At 40.9% G+C, this 17,911-nt stretch overlaps 1 protein-coding gene across 1 annotated transcript in view; it reads right to left on the bottom strand.

Moving 5' to 3' along the window:
- The window catches only part of ldlrad3 (low density lipoprotein receptor class A domain containing 3), a 73,931-nt gene extending 71,424 nt beyond the window's left edge, over positions 1-2,507 (bottom strand). The window contains 1 exon segment of the mRNA XM_044192314.1: positions 2,039-2,507. Coding sequence (XP_044048249.1) covers positions 2,039-2,093 — 55 coding nt within the window. The 5' untranslated portion in view covers positions 2,094-2,507.
- Between the last annotated feature and the right edge of the window lie 15,404 nt (positions 2,508-17,911).

Genomic DNA, 17,911 nt, shown 5'->3' with positions numbered 1-17,911 from the left:
CATTTGTTTTGAGCCAAAGCATATAAAAGAACTACGACAAACAAATGATCAACCAAAAGCACACAGATATAAAGTTCTAAAAGAAGGGAAACTAGGAGCCACATTTGCTGAGGTGAAAAACTGGAATTGAGCTGTGCAATTTACCCAGATATATGTGGCAAATTTAGTATAAACTGTGAATGTTATTTAGTCTTGACATTGACTTGGACCAGCTGTTATGTGATCCCGTATACTGTATACAGTACTGTGCTCATTAAGTATGGTGGTGTAAAGACAGAAAATGGCTAGTCTGCAAGGCTCACTTTATATTCTATTAATTGCTTTTATAATCCAAATTGTGAACTACAGTCATTTTAGACACTGTTCTGGAAATGACTGAATCTGTTGTTGAGTGTATGTATACTTGTGCATTGTTCACAGCATGCAAAACAAGTTTTACTGTTGTGAGCTGTAGATTCCATGTGACACTTTTGTAGCATTTGTTGACCATTCAGAAATTCAGAGTTATTGCATGGCGAAGTGTGTACAGGAAATTAACTGCACTCACATATCATCTGCATGTTTGCAGATCTGTAACATTCATAGCACACCAAATTTCCAATTTAGACCTAATATTATTAGTTAATTTGTATGCTAGAATATTAACCAATAGCAATGTCCTGTCAGAGGACAGGTAATATTTATGCTCTATTCTAACTTATATACTGGTCTGGGCATCAATACAACACACCCACACACACAGTCTTGCTGACATTATTATTATCCTGGTCAAGCTGCGAGCTAATAAAAGGCTGAAGCACAATTTGTTTATTCAAAGCTGAAAACACATAAGTAATACTGAAGAAACAGACCAAAGTGACATTCTGGGAGAAAATGTCTGACATCCGTCATGTGTACATGCTCCTTTACTCCGATAGAGCAAACTAGCACTCAGTAAAATGTGACTAATGTTTAACTCAAACCATGTTGACAGAAAAGTGGCATGTCTAAATGCTTTGATTAACACTTCATAAAAGGTCCCATAAAAGACAATAAAAGTACATCTAACATGTTAGCTTAAACATGGTATCTAAACTAACTTTTAACATGTAGATGAATATAATATGAACATATATTAAAGTTCACTGTACATGCATGTGGGCATCGATATCAAATGAGTATCATCAGGAGGAATTCCAACTCACCTAAACTTGATTTACAACTTGCAGAACAGAGTTCACTCACGCTGGGCCAGAGACCCTTTTTAATATAGCATGTGCAGATACTTATTTTAAAGGGGAAAAGATGAACGAATGCCTTTTCAAAATTGTTTCTTACATTATCATCATGATCATACATACTGTGAGGCTGTTTATCTCTGAATCACTGATTACCACACACGTGTTTCACATTAATGTAATTATTCACTGAAGTGGACAGTTAGTTTTTCAGCACACTGTAATAACCAGTGGATAGATGTCACTGATTGGAATACCAGCTCTAAACTACAGCGGCATGGTTAAAAGGCATAAAGTGCCAACTGGCTGTCCTATGTATAAACTCCTGTAAAAGTGTCCTCCACCGGGCACTAGCTGCCATGGCGGGGCTGGAGAACAGATTGACTTGTCAACACTGCCCTGTCAACAACCTCTCGGTCACAACTTAGAGGAGACTATAACCCTATCTCAGTAAAACACACGGAAGACGGATATGGCAAATGTCTGTAGCAAAAAATATTCTCACTCAGAAGTGAAGGGGACATGCACCCAGTAGCTACAATGCATTCGACATGCAGGAAAAAATGTGAAACCACTGCCCCGGCTGCTACAACTCCCAATTTCCAGACAAACCCCCCCCGTTCAGTCGATGGAAATGAAAAGTCGGATAGCTTCTTTTCATAGAGGTTGCTTCTGCAAACTCGTCGAAGGAAAAAAAACAGCTGTGCTACAGCGAACACTTCAAAAGATTTTACATTGCCCCCCTTCCTCTAACCCACCCGTACACTGAAGCGTCTCGGCGACGTGACAACATTACTTTCCGTCTGCTTTTAAAAACTTACCAACAGTTCTTGAGCCTGACCCCGAACCAAGCAGAAGGTACCAGATCCACATCATACGGTCTCCTTTTCCCCCCCGGCCTGTCCTTGCCGTCCTGCCCCGCCGCGGGGCCAAAAACTGGGAGCAAAGAAGAAAAACTTCTCCGATCCAGTTACTCCTGCCTATTGTACTTTTCAAGTTGGACTTTTTTTTTCTCTTCCGGCAAAACTAGCAGTGCATTAGGCGTGAGAGAGGTGGGTTCGCGTCGGGACAGAAGGAGTCAGGTTTGGGGAGTGGGGAGGTACACAGGCTGGAGCTGGAAGGGGCTTCGGGGTGGCGGCAGGCAGGCTGGGGAGTAGGTCGCTCGTGTGTTGGTGCTGAGAGAGGCGGAGTCGGAGGCAGAGAGCCGGAGAGCGGAGGTCGGCCAGTTCGAGGCAGAGGTTCCCAAACTGCGGGCTAGGGTCCGCTAACAGTCCCCGCTAGCAAAACCAGAAGTTGTTTTGATTGTACCGCTAACAGCTCTGCTACATGTACTTATTCAATAGGGAAACACACGGGCGAAAAAAAAATTAAACTGGGGACAGTTAGCTAGGACAGAACTCCAGCTACAAAACGAGGGTCAGAGTTTACTGCCATTACTGCCGTGGTTTTCCTTCATATGAAAAACAAATGAGGAGGCCTGGGCAAGGCAGATTATTTTTCCCCAAACTGCCTAATCAAACTTTGCATGGGATTATTGTTTCAAAAACTAAAACACTCTAATAAATAATAAGTGAGAGATAGACCTAAAGAGGCAACAGATAACAGCATTAACAAAATGCATAATATGAGATTATAATCTCATTATAAATCCCATTATGAGGATGGTCCATTATGAAAACCATACTAGTCCAAGTCTATTATAGTAGGCCTATTATATAATAAAGTGGGCCCACAAAAGGTTGCTTTAAAGTTAGTACTGTATAACAAACACTTTCCTTAAGGAATATTATGCAAACCTATACTGTACAGTATATCTGACTATACAGTATGTGGTCTTACATTTCACAGTGCACCTCATTTGTAGCAATGTAATATTAAATTAAAGTGATGTGTCTCTCATTCTGTCATGACTTTGTGCTGGGGGTCTCAAGCACAATGTCATATCTGGCATAACTAGAGGAAAGTTGGATGCCAGCAAAGATGGAGGTGTTCAGTGAGGAAGTAGGCAGGATGAGTCAGAACCAGGCACCTGGACTTGTTTCTCTCTGTTCAGCCTCCCAGGAAGGTCCTGTAGATCCTCTTCTGTCATCACCTTCAAGCTGACGTTTTCCTCTTTTGGCTCCCTCAAGGACAATTAAGCTTCTGGTCATGAACCTTCACTCCATCCATCTAACAGCATCACTAACATCCAAGTCCATCAAAAATGCTTCACCTATAAACATGAGATGAAATCTTACAATGAAACAAATATAAAATATCATAGAGTTAAAATGGTTATGTTTTGATAAGTAATTTAATTTTACCGGTGAAAACTAACCTTCCCTCTTTGCTTCCATCAGGTCAGATGTCCAGTCAGGTGAAATCATTCCCTCAGTGTCCTCAGAAGGGGTCAAATCCACTGAGGTGAGACTCTGAAGTGTTACCATCTTTGACTAGGGGAGTACGTAAAGCTGTAAAAATTTAAACTTCCAAAAATGCTGGCTCAGTTGAATATTTGTGTGATCTCAGCAAATTAGTAAATTCTGTGAAACATTCAGCTGGTAATCACAGCCTCTAACCCACAACCATCTATAAACAGTGCTTATTAGAGTCTCATAATCAGTCTACAAAGCTGGAGACGTATGATTGGAAAATATGGCAGACCAGTGTAACACACCTCAGAATCTAAGCATTTTGGAGTTGCAGAAACCAGTTAGCAAAAGTTAACAAACACAATCAGTAGGTCAGGCTAATGTTGGCAGCATTAGCTATATTTACAGGTAAACTGAAGCAAGCTGTGAAACAAGCTTCATCTCACATCACAGCATATCATCATTTATCATCATCATCATTTCCTTTTGATGAATGTAGCTGAGACAAAGAAACCTTGTACACCTTGTAAATCGTCACGCCATTGGTTGTTTTTGGTTTTAACGTGATTGGCTGATTGGATAGCCATCCTGTCCACTTTCTTTACACCCAGTTAGAAAGGATTAAAAGGACCCCCTCCCCTCTTTGTTTCTATGTGAACAATGGAAGCACAGCCCTGTGCAAGGTCTACGAGCAAAGCTGTGAGCTGGGACTGCAAAGTTTAGAGAAAAACAGTTCATGTTAAAATGCTCAAAAGAGCACTTCCTGCACCAAGTCGGGTCACATGGGCAGTTTTATCTTTTGAGAGACAATATTTTAGCCTGATAGAGGACCACTAAAAAGTTATTTTTGTTTCTGTTTCATATCAGTAATTTTATTTGATCATCATTATATATTAATTAAATCATTTTGTGTTTCATCTTATTTTGAACTTTTTCCAGTGTTGTCAGTAAGCACAATAGCAGCATGTAGCCATCTCAGGCTGTCCTGTGACATTCTGTCTAAAGAAAGGCAAGTTTTGTTGCTCATGTGTGGCAAACCATAATGCGGCTTGCCTGCTGTGTGCCAGCAAGTGCCCAGATATTGCTCGTTCGCTGAGGTGTTTTCGATAGGGATGAAAATATTTTGAAACTGTAAAAAAATAGATATGGTGGCAACAGATGGCACAGGGGAAAACTATTTGGAGCAATCTTTTAACAGATGGTTTGCCTTGATGAAAGTTAAAAGAGGCAAATACTTGTAGAAAATCAAAGCAGAAAGAGATTTATTCTTTCCAGTTGTTTCTGGTGTTCCTATACAATCTCAGCTCTAGCAACTTCCACACAGTGAGGACTTTAATATTTAACAACACAGATAGAGCACTGTCCAGGCACTGATACACAGAACAAATACATACAGAGATAAAAGGCAGAAAGCAAGTATCCTCATGCTTTATATTGGTGTTTTCATGCCAATTTAAGTTGAACTAAATTAGAGTGATGGACAGAGAGAGGGGTGGAAGGACAGGAGGCTTCACCTATCAAACCTCTCTCCTCTTTATCATAGAACTGCAGCTGTGTGCAGACAGACAACCTCGCTTCAAACAAACCTCTCCTTTTGATAGCATGCTAACCTGGAGGCATATGATTGGGATGAGTCCCAATATCAGACTCCTCCGGCTCACTTTATATTCATCCACACACTGCCTTATCAAGCCACAGCCTCGTGCAGACTCAAACTCCAGGGGAGGGTCTTGGCATGTCAGTCGGATCTGTTAAAACTTTGTCAAAGATTCAAGCTTGATAGCATCTGCAGGGCCCTGTTGTCCTCATATTCCCCCATTGTTGCCTGTAGGGCCTTATGAATTTCAATCTGTTATGATGAGTCCTGATGTTAGATGGTTGTGCATGTGCACTGCGTAACCACTCTTGAAAAGTTTACAGTTGGCAGATATGAATATTTTAATGACCGCCACAGCTAACAAAGGCAGACACAAGTCTCCTCAACACAAATCCTGGATACAATCAACACTAATAAAACTAAATGCCTGTTGAGGAGGAAGAAGATTTGTCAGTCAATGTTAAATGGATTTCTTTCTGCTCCCCTGGAGTTATCATTAATGTTAATGCTGAGCTGTTTCACAAATTATACAGCCTGATCCATGAACCAGAACGGTATAATCTGTTTTTGGGGGGCTCTGCACTAGAGTGCTGCAAGGTAAAAGCAGAAATGGGCTCAACTACATTACTGATTGACACACAGTGTTTCAGTAATGCCCATCAATTAGTTTAGGCTATCTATAAACAGTTCAGACCTAATTAGCCGCTGGCCAACAAATGGACTCATTAGGAGACATTAAACTCTAATATGAAGGTTGTTATTGACTTAATCGCAGGAGAAACCCAATTAGTGGCCAAATTTGGAAAATGACTCTGAGGTAGTGAGACGCTCTGACTGGTAAAGAGGGGGGAGCGTAGCAACCTGGGATGACTTTGCCTGTGGGTGAGTGGTGGCATTGAAAGAGAGAGAGAGAGAGAGTTTCAGACAGAGATGTAGCGAGAGGTAAGGGAATGTATAACGGGAGCAGCATAAAGGGAGTCTATGTGAGTGTGTGCATGTGTGGGTGTGGAGACAGAAAACAACACTTACAGAGCAGTAGGGAAGGAGAATGAGTAAGGAAGCCAGCGGCAAGAAAAGTATCAGGAGGTGGATGAGGAAAGCGAGAGATCAAGAAGGTGAAAAAGAAGGTGTGAGAATAATGAAGAGAGAAAGAATCAGGAGAGCTACTGTAATAGAGTGAGATAGCAAATGAGAGGAGAAATGTATTTGGACAAAACCTTCAATACTTAAGGTATTACCTTAAGTATTGAAGAAGGGAATTACTGAAAGTAAATATACTGTAACTTTGCCAACAAGACTAGCTGAGTTCACTGTCGGTGAGAGCTTGGCTAATATATCACTTTATCTAACGAGAATGTGAAACAAGGGTGAGAGAGCAATAATAGAACTCACAAGAGCTTCAGGATGACATGTCCTTGTCATGTCAGACTGCCATCGAGATAGCTGTGAAATGCCACTCTCTAGTGTGAGTCTCTTGACATTCATCTTACATTTAATAACCAGCGTACCGATGTGAAGGACATCTTTGTTTGTGAGTGAGCATGTGAGTCAGAAAGCAATAGAGAGAGGAAAAACAGGAGAGAGGACACATCAAGGAAAAATGCGCCAATGATTTCAGCAAATGTTTCTGCTGGCCCATTAAGAGGTTGACTTTAGTGGTGAATATTCAGAGCAAAAAGCATCCCTCACATGCAGGCTTATGTTCAATTCAATTCAATTCAATTGAACAGAAGTTATCTCATTGCGCTTTTCCTATAGACCAATCATGTGAAAACACATGCACAAACACACATAGTTATACATTCTTGCATATACTTGCAGAGTCTCCTCCTTCATGGTCCTCCAGGACCATTAATTGAATAATCATTTAATTATGTGATCAATGCCTTGTTCCACTGACATTAGTTAGCAAAGCTGATGTCTGACCTGGTGGCGCTGCAGGGACATCAGATAGACATCAGCAATTGAATCAGAGGGAGAAAGAAAGGGCAATGTGTGTGTGTATGTGTGTATGTGTGTGTATGTGTTTGCGCGTGTGTGTGACTGTCTATCTATAAGGCCCAGGCTGAGAATCAAATGAGGAAAAGATATTGATTTGGGATTTCTGAGGCAGGGGCCATTAACAGTTTGAGTGGGAAACGCCTGAAGCATCAACAATTACTTTCTTAATTAAGCTAGACAAAATGATGTACAGATTGGACTGAGTTACATAGCAAATTGCAAAACACAAGGATGATAATAAATATGATAAACATAGAACTGGCATAACATTATTGTAATGGACAAATACAGGAATGTGACTATCAAGATGAATCCCTGGGCTATTTGGGTAAATGTAAGTAGCTAGTGGCTTACACTGCTGTGTATGTAAATGGAAAATGTTCATTAAAACCAGCCCAGTAAAAGTAACAATGGACCCTAAATACAAAAGTGAATTATACCACATTGAGAGTAATGATTTACACTAACATGTCTTTAACAGTAAAACATATACAAGAAATAGACTATAAAGACGGATAAAGGTCCAAATGAGCTCAAACATGAAGATGGAGGAGGCTGGACTTACTCTCTGTGGTGAACCGGCTCTCAAGGCCGCAGTAGTCCATTATCACATCTGGTCTCCAAACAACAGGCAGTGGCATTTCTAAATAACAGCCTCAAACAAGGTCAAGTCTAGCTGAGCAATGGGCAATCTTCTCTCACTTATACATGATTAGTAGACATTGGTTAACTGTGAGCATTCATCAAGGTTTCATCCCTCAGATTTTGTCCCTCTATTTAGGCAAAATATAAACTAAACTGTTGCCTGTACAATCTTAGACGTCACTCTAAATGATGAAATTATTGTCAATTGAGTTTAAACGATCAGACACAGAGAGAGCAGACACACCAGGGGCGGTGTGTCAGACTGCAACTGTGCTCTGTGAGGCTCTATTTAGGCACAGTGGAGCTTTGAGCTAAATGCAGTAGAGTACAGCTGAGGCCGATGGGAATGTCTTTAGTTTTGCAGGTGTTAGGTCATAAACCAAAGTATCGGACAAACTGAAATTCTGACCTGATGATGGCTTTATATGAAAACTCAGGGGATCACCAAAGTTATTATATATCATTGTGTGGGGAGCATAAATGTCGATACCAAACTTCAGGGCAACCCAACTACTGAGACATTTCACTCTGAACTAAAACTGTCAACTTTGCTGCTGACGCTAGATGAAAAGTCAGGGGACCAATAAAGCTCCGTCTGCCAATCCATCTGGTAGATGTGAAGATATTTCACTGGATAAGTGAAAACTTTGACCTGCTGGTGGCACTAGATGAAAAGTCAGGGGACCACCAAAGTCATAGGATTCATCCTCTTGGGAACCTGAATATATGTAGCAATGCAAAATTCCATTAAACCAAACCATTCAACAGTGGCCAATTGCCATTTCACACAAAACTAAAATTGTTAACCTCATGGTGGTTGAGGAAAAGTCAGAGGATAACCAAGTCTTTAGGATTCATCCCATGGGGACCATTATTGTTTGTACGCAATTTCACATCAATCCATCCAGTATTTGTCAAGATTTTTCAGTTTGGACCAAAGTGGTGGACCAGCTGTCCAACACTGGAACCTTGGAGCCCCACCGCAAGCATGGATAAAACAATAGCATTGTTAGGTTTGTTCAGACTTGTAACAATGTATGTGTATGATTTCCACGACAAGTGACCTCTTGTGATTAAGGGTGTTCCAACTGATCAGTCACCAGTTGTTATAGGCCGATATTCGTTCTAAATAGTTTGATTGCGGTCTCTATAAAGACTGATCAGAAAAGCCGATCAGATTAACGGCCGGTGACCCATTTTAGCATTTTGCAGAGAAATACAGATACTGAGCAGTGAAACACCTTCCAACAAACATTTCGATGTCGTCAGACGTCTAATCGATGTTGGTCCTGGAGATCGATACGATGTCTAGTGGAGGGCTGATATGAAAGTTTTTCTGACGTCGGTCTTTCAACACACGTTTCAACAGCTCATAGACAACATCTGTCCACATCGTTTCAACGTTGTACAGACATTATTTAACCAATAATTTACTTTTAAGCCAAGCCACTAAACACCCACATACTTGTGAAATTATTAAAAAAAATTTCAGTTACCTTGTAGTTTGCCGCAGTTTCAGTAGCCTATAGCTTCCACTGCCGCCTACATAAAGTTGGACATGACACACCCACAAAACCTATAACGAGCACAATCTGTTATTTATATTTAAAACCATTAGACTTTACTTAATCGGCAAACATTTCCTCAAATAGCATCGAGGTCATGTCCAGTAGACGTCGCGTAATACTTTATATCAAGCATTAATACATGAGCTAATACTGCATTCAGGGTATAAAGTGCATAATGCCAATTTTTTTATGTTACCCGAAGTTCAACATCTTTAAACCAGAACAAAAACATGTATGAAAATTATATTTAGTGGGACCGTCTTTTCATAAGCGGACCAAACCATGTCTGTCATGGCTAACCAGTTAGCTAAGCTTCAAGCATGCCTTAAGAACATAAAGACCTGGATGACCTGCAACTTTCTGATGTTAAACTCAGACAAAACTGAAGTTATTGTACTTGGCCCCAAACACCTCTGAGACACATTATCTAAAGATATAGTTAATCTAGATGGCATTGCCCTGGCCTCCAGCAGCACCGTAAGGAACCTCAGAGTTGTCTTTGATAAGGATTTATCCTTTAACTCCCATATGAAACAAACTTCAGGGACTGCCTTTTTTCACCTATGTAACATTGCAAAAATCAGGCACATCCTGTCTCAAAATCATGCAGAAAAATTAGTGCATGCATTTGTTACTTCTAGGTTGGACTACTGTAATTCCTTATTATCCGGCTGCCCGAATAAGTCCCTTGAGACTCTCCAGTTGATCCAGAATGCTGTGGCACATGTACTGACAAGAACTAGGAAAAGAGATCATATTTCTCCAATATTATCTTCTCTGCACTGGCTCCCTGTAAAATCCAGAATAGAATTTAAAATCCTTCTCCTCACCTACAAAGCTCTTAATGGTCTGGCACCATCGTATTATAAAGATCTCATAATACCTTATTATCCAACTAGAACACTGCGCTTCCAGAATGCAGGATTACTTGTGGCTCCTAGAGTCTCCAAAAGTAGAATGGGAGCCAGAGCCTTCAGTTATCAAGCTCTTCCCCTGTAAAAACCCCAAAGTGGGTTCGGTAGGCAGACACCATCTCCACATTTAAGAGTAGGTTTAAGACTTTCCTCTTTGATAAATCTTATAGTTAGGGCTGGCTCAGGTGAGCCCTGAACCATCTCTTAGTTATGCTGCTATAGGCCTAGCCTGCCGGGTGACTTCCCATGATGCACCTCTTTCCTCTCTCTTTGTCTCCCTCTCCATTTGTATGCATTTTTATCCCATTACTGCATGTTACTAACTCAACATCTTCTCTCTCCCGTAGTTTTGTGCTTTCTCGTTTCTCTCCTCTTGCCTTCTGTCGCTTTCAGCAGGTATTTCTGCCTCCGGAGCTAAAGAGACTGGATCTGTGGTTGTGGGCCACCTGCTCCCCCCGTGTTCCTGCTTGACAACTGCTACTACAGTTGTTATTATTGGCTCTGTTACTAATACTGACATTATTTTTCCTATAGCTGTCATTGATATTATTATTAATTTATTAATATTAACACTACAATTACAATTCTACTATTTAAAAAAAAATTCTAGGTGGTATGTCCCTCTTAACATATTAGTAAGGTTATAAGGTTTTAAGGACTATGTAACTATAATTTAATGGGTTATTGTTGTTCGGATGATTAAGCTAAGATAGCTAATATGTGCGTCACTGTAACGTCAGTGTGTATTTTTTCCACACTAACGGTCAACTATACCACGTGATACCAACGTCGTTATACCATTGGCTCACAAGTCTTGTTAGAAGCAGGAACCAAACATCAGACATCTCACACAGAGATAAACAAAACATTTATTTTGGATTCATCAAAATTTTTAAAATAATTAATTCACAATCATAATATTTTTTTAGGAAACGTAATACTTTTATTCCGCACCTTTCTAAAAGCTCTGTGGATGTATTGTTTTTTATGTAATATTCATCTACATAAAAATGTAGGTGGACACCCATGGCAGCTTGGATTTCACTTTCTGTGGCCTTTGAATTCCATTTCTTCACAGCAGCTGGAAAGAAGGCACAAAAAAATGTTAGCTATAGCTCATTAGCTGCTAACCGTTAGCTACAGATTGCACCGTTAGCCACAAAACACACAGCTACCATGCTAGCTTCCCCACCCCCAGTTTGTATGTACAAATATGAAAACCAGCTATCTATGAGAATACGCCATGTAGCCTCAAACTCAGCATACAAATTATAAAAGCATAATGTCACATTTGCATTTTAAATTGGAGTGTCTTTTTGAAACTCAGTGGCAACTCACATGCCCCTCCTGTCAAACTCGATGTGGAATTGATATCACCTGTTGCGCATGCGTTGGAGGCCGAAGGTATTGTAGTGTTGATGCGTAAGGAAAAATTGTTCCTAAATGGAACTTGGGGAAATGCTGGAACACCTATTTTAGCGCGTATAGTGGCCATATACATAATAGCATATTGCATATAATATATTTAGAATAATAACACTTTTCAATAACACAATTAATGTGTAAACACTACGGTTCACACATGTTACAATGTTATATCGTGTTATAATGTTGTTTTAAAATTGTATTTCTTCGGTTACACCACTCTAAAATAAGTTTTCCTCGAAATCACCATTCCCCTAAGATTATGTTTTCATCTCGACTTCTATTGGACTTGTTGGCCTCAAGCGCAGGTCAAGGAAATGTTTGCTGGTACCACGTTGGTTTTGATCATTCCAATAGGCTACCTCATTAACAACAAGCCTCCTCCACACACTGAAACAATCCAAAACACAAGTTGTGTTTTTTGGGCGATGTTAAACAACATACTGCTCACGAGAGAAACAGAAGAGGCGGGGGTTGGGCAAGCCGGTGAGACAGAGGTGCGTGTGAACTGAAGGGAAAAGCAAGGTGAGCAGATTAAAGTAGTTTGTGATTAAACACTAAAATAAGGTGGAGAATTAAGTGGAATTAAAATGATGAAATAAGAAATAACCTACTGGAAATAGAAATATACCCCACTCCCTTGCCCGCCACAATTACTCTGTGGGAAACACTGTATATTTGTTAAGCTCTACATTGCTCCCAATAATCAAGCATAGGCTATATGGTTTAATTTGTGTCTCAAAGAGAGACAGTGGAATATGTTGCACATGTTGCCATGCCGATAAATAAACAGTTGTCAATTCATGAGACACAAAAAAAGGTTTGCATCTCATCTCTTAATAATCAGCATTGGTTGTTTGGTAGTTTTAGTTGCCAGAACCTGACCAAACCTTAACCATTTGTAATGGCAATGTTGTTTTGGAAGGCACAGACAAACAATATTTTCCTGCCAGCTTGTCAATAACTTGTTATCATAGGTTTGGGATTAAACAGAGTTAAAGAACTGAACCTATTCAATTTTGCTTCACTCCCCCATTGTACATAAGTCTGGGCACACATGACCAACTGCAAAGACAAAATGTAATAGAACACTGAAGAGTAGAAGGAGTGTGAATATCACAGAGGGTGAGCGAGAGAGAGGAGGAAAACAGAAGGACAGACGAGAGCATCAGGGCCAGAAGGTCATGTGATGAAGTGAGGCCAGGATGAAAAGAGGCACCAGTGCTCCCAGCAGGCTTGGCCTGTTTTATAGCAATCATTTTGGCTTGGCCCACTGCTCACAACCACAGGCTGCCTTCATTTAGTGGACCACCAACTGTCACAGGTGTTTTTTCATGGGCTAAAGTGGGCCATTCATTCCCTGCCTTCCTGCCATGCCCTGGCCCTATTCTGCATTTTTCATCAGACTGCTCTGTGCTCCAGGCTATATTTGTGTTAGATAAAAAGACACAGAGGGTAACGGGAGGGTAACATTGAGAGTAACCTTGAGAATATTAGAGCAGCGCTGTATGTCTACGAGATGCTGGACTGAACAAATATGCATAGCACCAGCGAGTGAGTGACACGTTTGAGCTATTGAAGTGTGAATTAAAATAGAAGGAGCAGCAGACAGCGATTGAGAACAAAAGAAAGTTGGAGAAAGCAGGGAAGAAAGAATTGGTTCATACATAAGATTCAGCAGTCAAGTGCATGAATATAGATGGGTGTGTGAAAAGGGTGTTAGGAGGAAAAGGAGCATGAAATATCTTAACTAAACTGAAAGTTATGGGTGTTAAGAGAGGTTTTGTCAAGGGTGTGATAGTGTGGATCATGTGTGGAGTTCAAAACTGTTTGAGACTAAACACAGGGGCGGATGGCAAGAGGTAGCAGCACTGTGGCTGCCTAAAGGTTTCTAGAAATGCCAGGACTGCAAGAGATTGTTTAAATCTGGGTGCAGCTAGAGCACTGAGCTTGACCATGAGAGGAGGAAGTTGGGTTTGAAGGGGTCAGCACAGTGAGGGGTTACCAGTGGGGCGGGACCAGTAAGATCTGCTAGACTCAGGGATAATAAGCAACACCGCCTCTGGGGTATAACTCACGGAGGGTTGGTCTGGGCCCTGACTGGAGCAGCGAGGAGAGGGGAGGGAAGGGAAAATAAGGGGAACGGCGAGAGGGTGGTAAGGGAGCTTGCTAAGAACTGGGCCTTTGATCACAGGGCGAAGAATTACCAGCTGAATGCTCACTGCTGCTGGGCCCCAACCCCAAAGCACCACGGGAAATGTTCATATTCAAATATCAACCCCTTTCTCGCTACACATCTCTGAGTCATTTATTGGCATGCACATGAACAGAAATACACACAGCTGGCAAATTGACAGACACACACACAAAAATTCATTGCTTTGTTCTGTTGCCTTGCCTTGGGCGAACTGTCATTAGAGTCACTGCTGGGAAGCTATGGGACTGTGACACACAGAGACATAGGGTGATACCAGGTTACACACACACACATGCCTATATGTTAGCTAGCACTGACACACTGAGTCAGAAAAAGAGGGTGGCAGTCAGAAGCATCTAAACAATAGCAGCGGAAAAGTGGAACATAGTTGAAATATAGGACATCTTTTGAAGTGTGAAAATAACATCGTTCAGAGTCTAAACATGTCTCCGGCTGGACGACATGGAGGGAGCCATTCAAATTCAAAACAGTGAGGAAATGTTGTGAGGCAACATGATTCATCTATAAATGAGCCCCTGACACATACGGGACAAGGCCACAAAACACACTGAAATGTCATGAGAATTAATGTGCAGTAATAGAAAGCTTCTAAGCAGTATTTTCTTGTGAATCTTCCTGTCCAATCGAGCTTGCCTGAAGCTTACCCTGCTGGCTGACGCAGACGGGTGTGTGGGCCGATGGGGGTTTCCCGCATGCTGTTAGGAGGGAGGACATTTGAGCGTGGAAAGAGCATAGCTTTGATTGTTTCTAATCCTCAAAGGACGGGGGGCCACGTCGGCAGGGGAAGGCCAAATCCAGCATGTAGGGAGGAGGTGGAGTGTCTGTGCATGTTTGTGTGTTGTGCAGTGCTTATATAACAGCTTAACTAAACACACTTGAAATTATTATGTGCTTGAAGTGTTTGCGATGATGATTTTTTGAAGAAGGCGGAGAGCGATTCAGCCTCCATAACATTTGATGGGGCGACAAACTGCCTTCTATTGCTTCTAAGTGCCTTTAGGACCCAGCATGCCCTGTAAATATCGGTTGGGAGCAGAAAGCGCTGGCCTCCATCTTTGTTTCCCTGTGGATGATTTAATTGAAAAAGTCTCATTAAATACCACTGCTGGTGGCGCCTGGCCTCAGACACAATGCTGAGCCTGACCTTTCATCATAAGAACAATTAACATGACTGGATGCTCGTTTAATCAGACGGCCATTTTATTATCATTATCTTAATGGCGACTCATTTATCATGGTTAAAGTCAAATCCTGTTCACCAAGTTGTGGTTTCCAGTGTGTTGAGGTGGGCACAGGTTTAAATGAGCATTCTGATTGTCTATGGCAACGAGAGGCTTAAAACATCATCACAAAGCGACCACAGAAAGACAGAAAGTAAAATATGAGGGAGAGAAGAAAGTTTTATTGTATCCACTCATTACTCCACTCAGTCTCTCAGTCAAACACAAAGCTTTCATGAGGAAAGTGCAGTGTGAATAAACAGATACTGGATCTCAGAAACAAGCTGGTTATTTCTTTATAAGGTATGTTTCTCAGTGAGTGTGTCTGCACGAACGTTGTTGCCATCTTTTTGCCCATTATCTGCCATTTAGGCCCATTGTAATGGATAAAGAGGCCACATTTGAAGTGATTACATACATTTTTAGAGACTGACCACTGAAGGTGGAGTCTTCACAAGGGATGTGCGCAGGAAGCAAAAAACAGATAGAAAGAGGGAGAGAGTTGTCTGTGCAACTATTTATGTGAAATCGTACGAGCACATTCATAGATGTGTGTTTGGTATTCCATCCACAGGTAGAGATAGCAAGGCCACTCTGAAACAGTCCAAGCTACCTTTGGGACAGCTCCAGCTCTCACTTCACAGTCCTCCTGTATACATGCGAGACCTTGCAGGACACTCAGAGAGGTGGTTCAAATTGGAACACATTAATCTCAATCCACTGCCTGCCAGCACTAATGGACGTTAGCGTAGACATGCGTGGACATGAGTGAAAATTACACGCACATTTAACACTTTGTGCTGCTGTGTGTATTATATATGATTTGAATTCAACAACAGCCTCTTCTTAGCCTTGAAAGCAAAGCTCACTTGCCTCCACCGTTTCACAGGTGCCCCGATGTGTCAGTTTACTGCAATCAGTTTGGAGAATAGAATTACTTTTCATTCTGCTCCATCTCCACATTGTCTGCCCTTTGTTATAAGTCTCATGTCCCGTTTCCTCTGCTACAAATAAAAGTTGCATCAATAATGGTAAAGGATGAATGAATACAGACTCCTAGGCTACCGACAGAAACATAGCTGCCTAGCTGAACAGGTGTAATGAATAAAACTGATTCTAAAGCTCCTTGAATGCAATAACACTGGTGTTTCTGTTTTGAGCTCTATCTACACATCATAAAACATTTTCTATCTGCAATAGAATTCTGATCCAGGTGCAGAATCTGCCTCATGCCTTGTTTACACTGTTTATTTTTCCTACTTTTCAAACTGCACCTCAGTTCACACACAATTTATTATGCTTCTCTCTGCCTGTACTGTAGCTTTGTCTTTTTCTGCAGAAAAATATCATCCCTCGAGACCAAACCTATTATGCTCTCCCTTAAAAAGGAGAAGCTAAATCACAAACATAACACACTGAAATATCTATTCTGCCAATTTGCTGCTCCAGTTTAGGAGAAATCCATCAAAAATTGCTAGACTCCCTAGGTAAAAAATAAAAAAATCACCATATCTCTTTCATCTCTTTTGATTTCTCCTCTTGTGACTTAAAATGTAGAGAACAGATGTTGTTTGGGAGTTTGTGGGCTACAGTACTAGCCATCCAGAAATACTATGTAACATTGTGGTGTATTGATTGTAGTCTCTTAGCAGCAGTATCATGAGCAATGTCTGAATTTCTATGCTGAGGAAGTGCGTTAAGTGTTTGTGATGCTGCAGAAATAGAAAGTTCAGTCTTTCCCCTTGCTGAACAGAGGTCATTAGCACATCTGCCATACCTGCAAGTGTTGGTTCTGTAGGTGCCTTGGAAAACAGGTGTAGCAGCACCAAAGGGGTGACAGACACATCAACAGAAAACAGGAAAGCAGGTGTTAGAGTATGTGGCGATGACAGAGAGGAGGATGAACAGCTTCAAATAAATGTGTGTTGTAATTCTTCTTTTATATTCAGTTCTACACAACCTCCAGTTGAGAGGAGGTTTTAGTTCAGGGAAAGACTCTTGTTGAGGGAGAGCATTTTGTGAAAATACATAAAAGAGTGCATGTTTAGCTAATGTCTTATCATCACTGCGTCTAATTTTTAAGCTGCTTGTCATCTTGATTAAGAAGTCACCATGGGAGTCTGCAGAAAAAAGCATTTTGTGTAGGCGGGAAACACAAGGACAGACAGTCAAATAACATGTCAGTAAAGAACTAAATGGATAAAAATCATGCTGACTGTACAATTTTTGACTGATATTGGAATTCCTGTGTCTATATTTTGTATATAGTGTTTCTATTTCTCTCTAAAATGTATTTCTTATCAGTTCTCAAACACTAAATGTTTTGCACACTTATCTAGAAAATATTACAGACATATATAACATAACATAAGTATTAGAGTGCATTGTTATTAATATATATTAGAATGAGCATACTCTCATTTCACAACAAAAGCTTTATTGTAGCTCTAAAATCACAGTCACATTTGCTAAGAAAATCAGTCACGCTAACTTCTAAGAGCATAGTCACTGATTTGTGGGAAAGATGACTACTTGAATTTTAGGCTGCCACTACTCAACCCATGAGCACAACCCTGTAATGGGCTCTACAAGTCTGACAATCCTCTACTGTGGAGCTGTGCATGTAACAGTTTGGCTAATCAGGGCAAACCCATCAAACCCTCACCTGGTACTGGACGTATAAACAGCCGTTGTATGCTATGCTATGCTCTATGCGGAACTACACACTGCAGGGGACAATGCTTGCACCCCATAA

Source organism: Siniperca chuatsi, linkage group LG4 (assembly GCF_020085105.1).
Source record: "Siniperca chuatsi isolate FFG_IHB_CAS linkage group LG4, ASM2008510v1, whole genome shotgun sequence".
Lineage (NCBI taxonomy): Eukaryota > Metazoa > Chordata > Actinopteri > Centrarchiformes > Sinipercidae > Siniperca > Siniperca chuatsi.
This window is presented reverse-complemented; position numbering and strand designations above follow the sequence as displayed.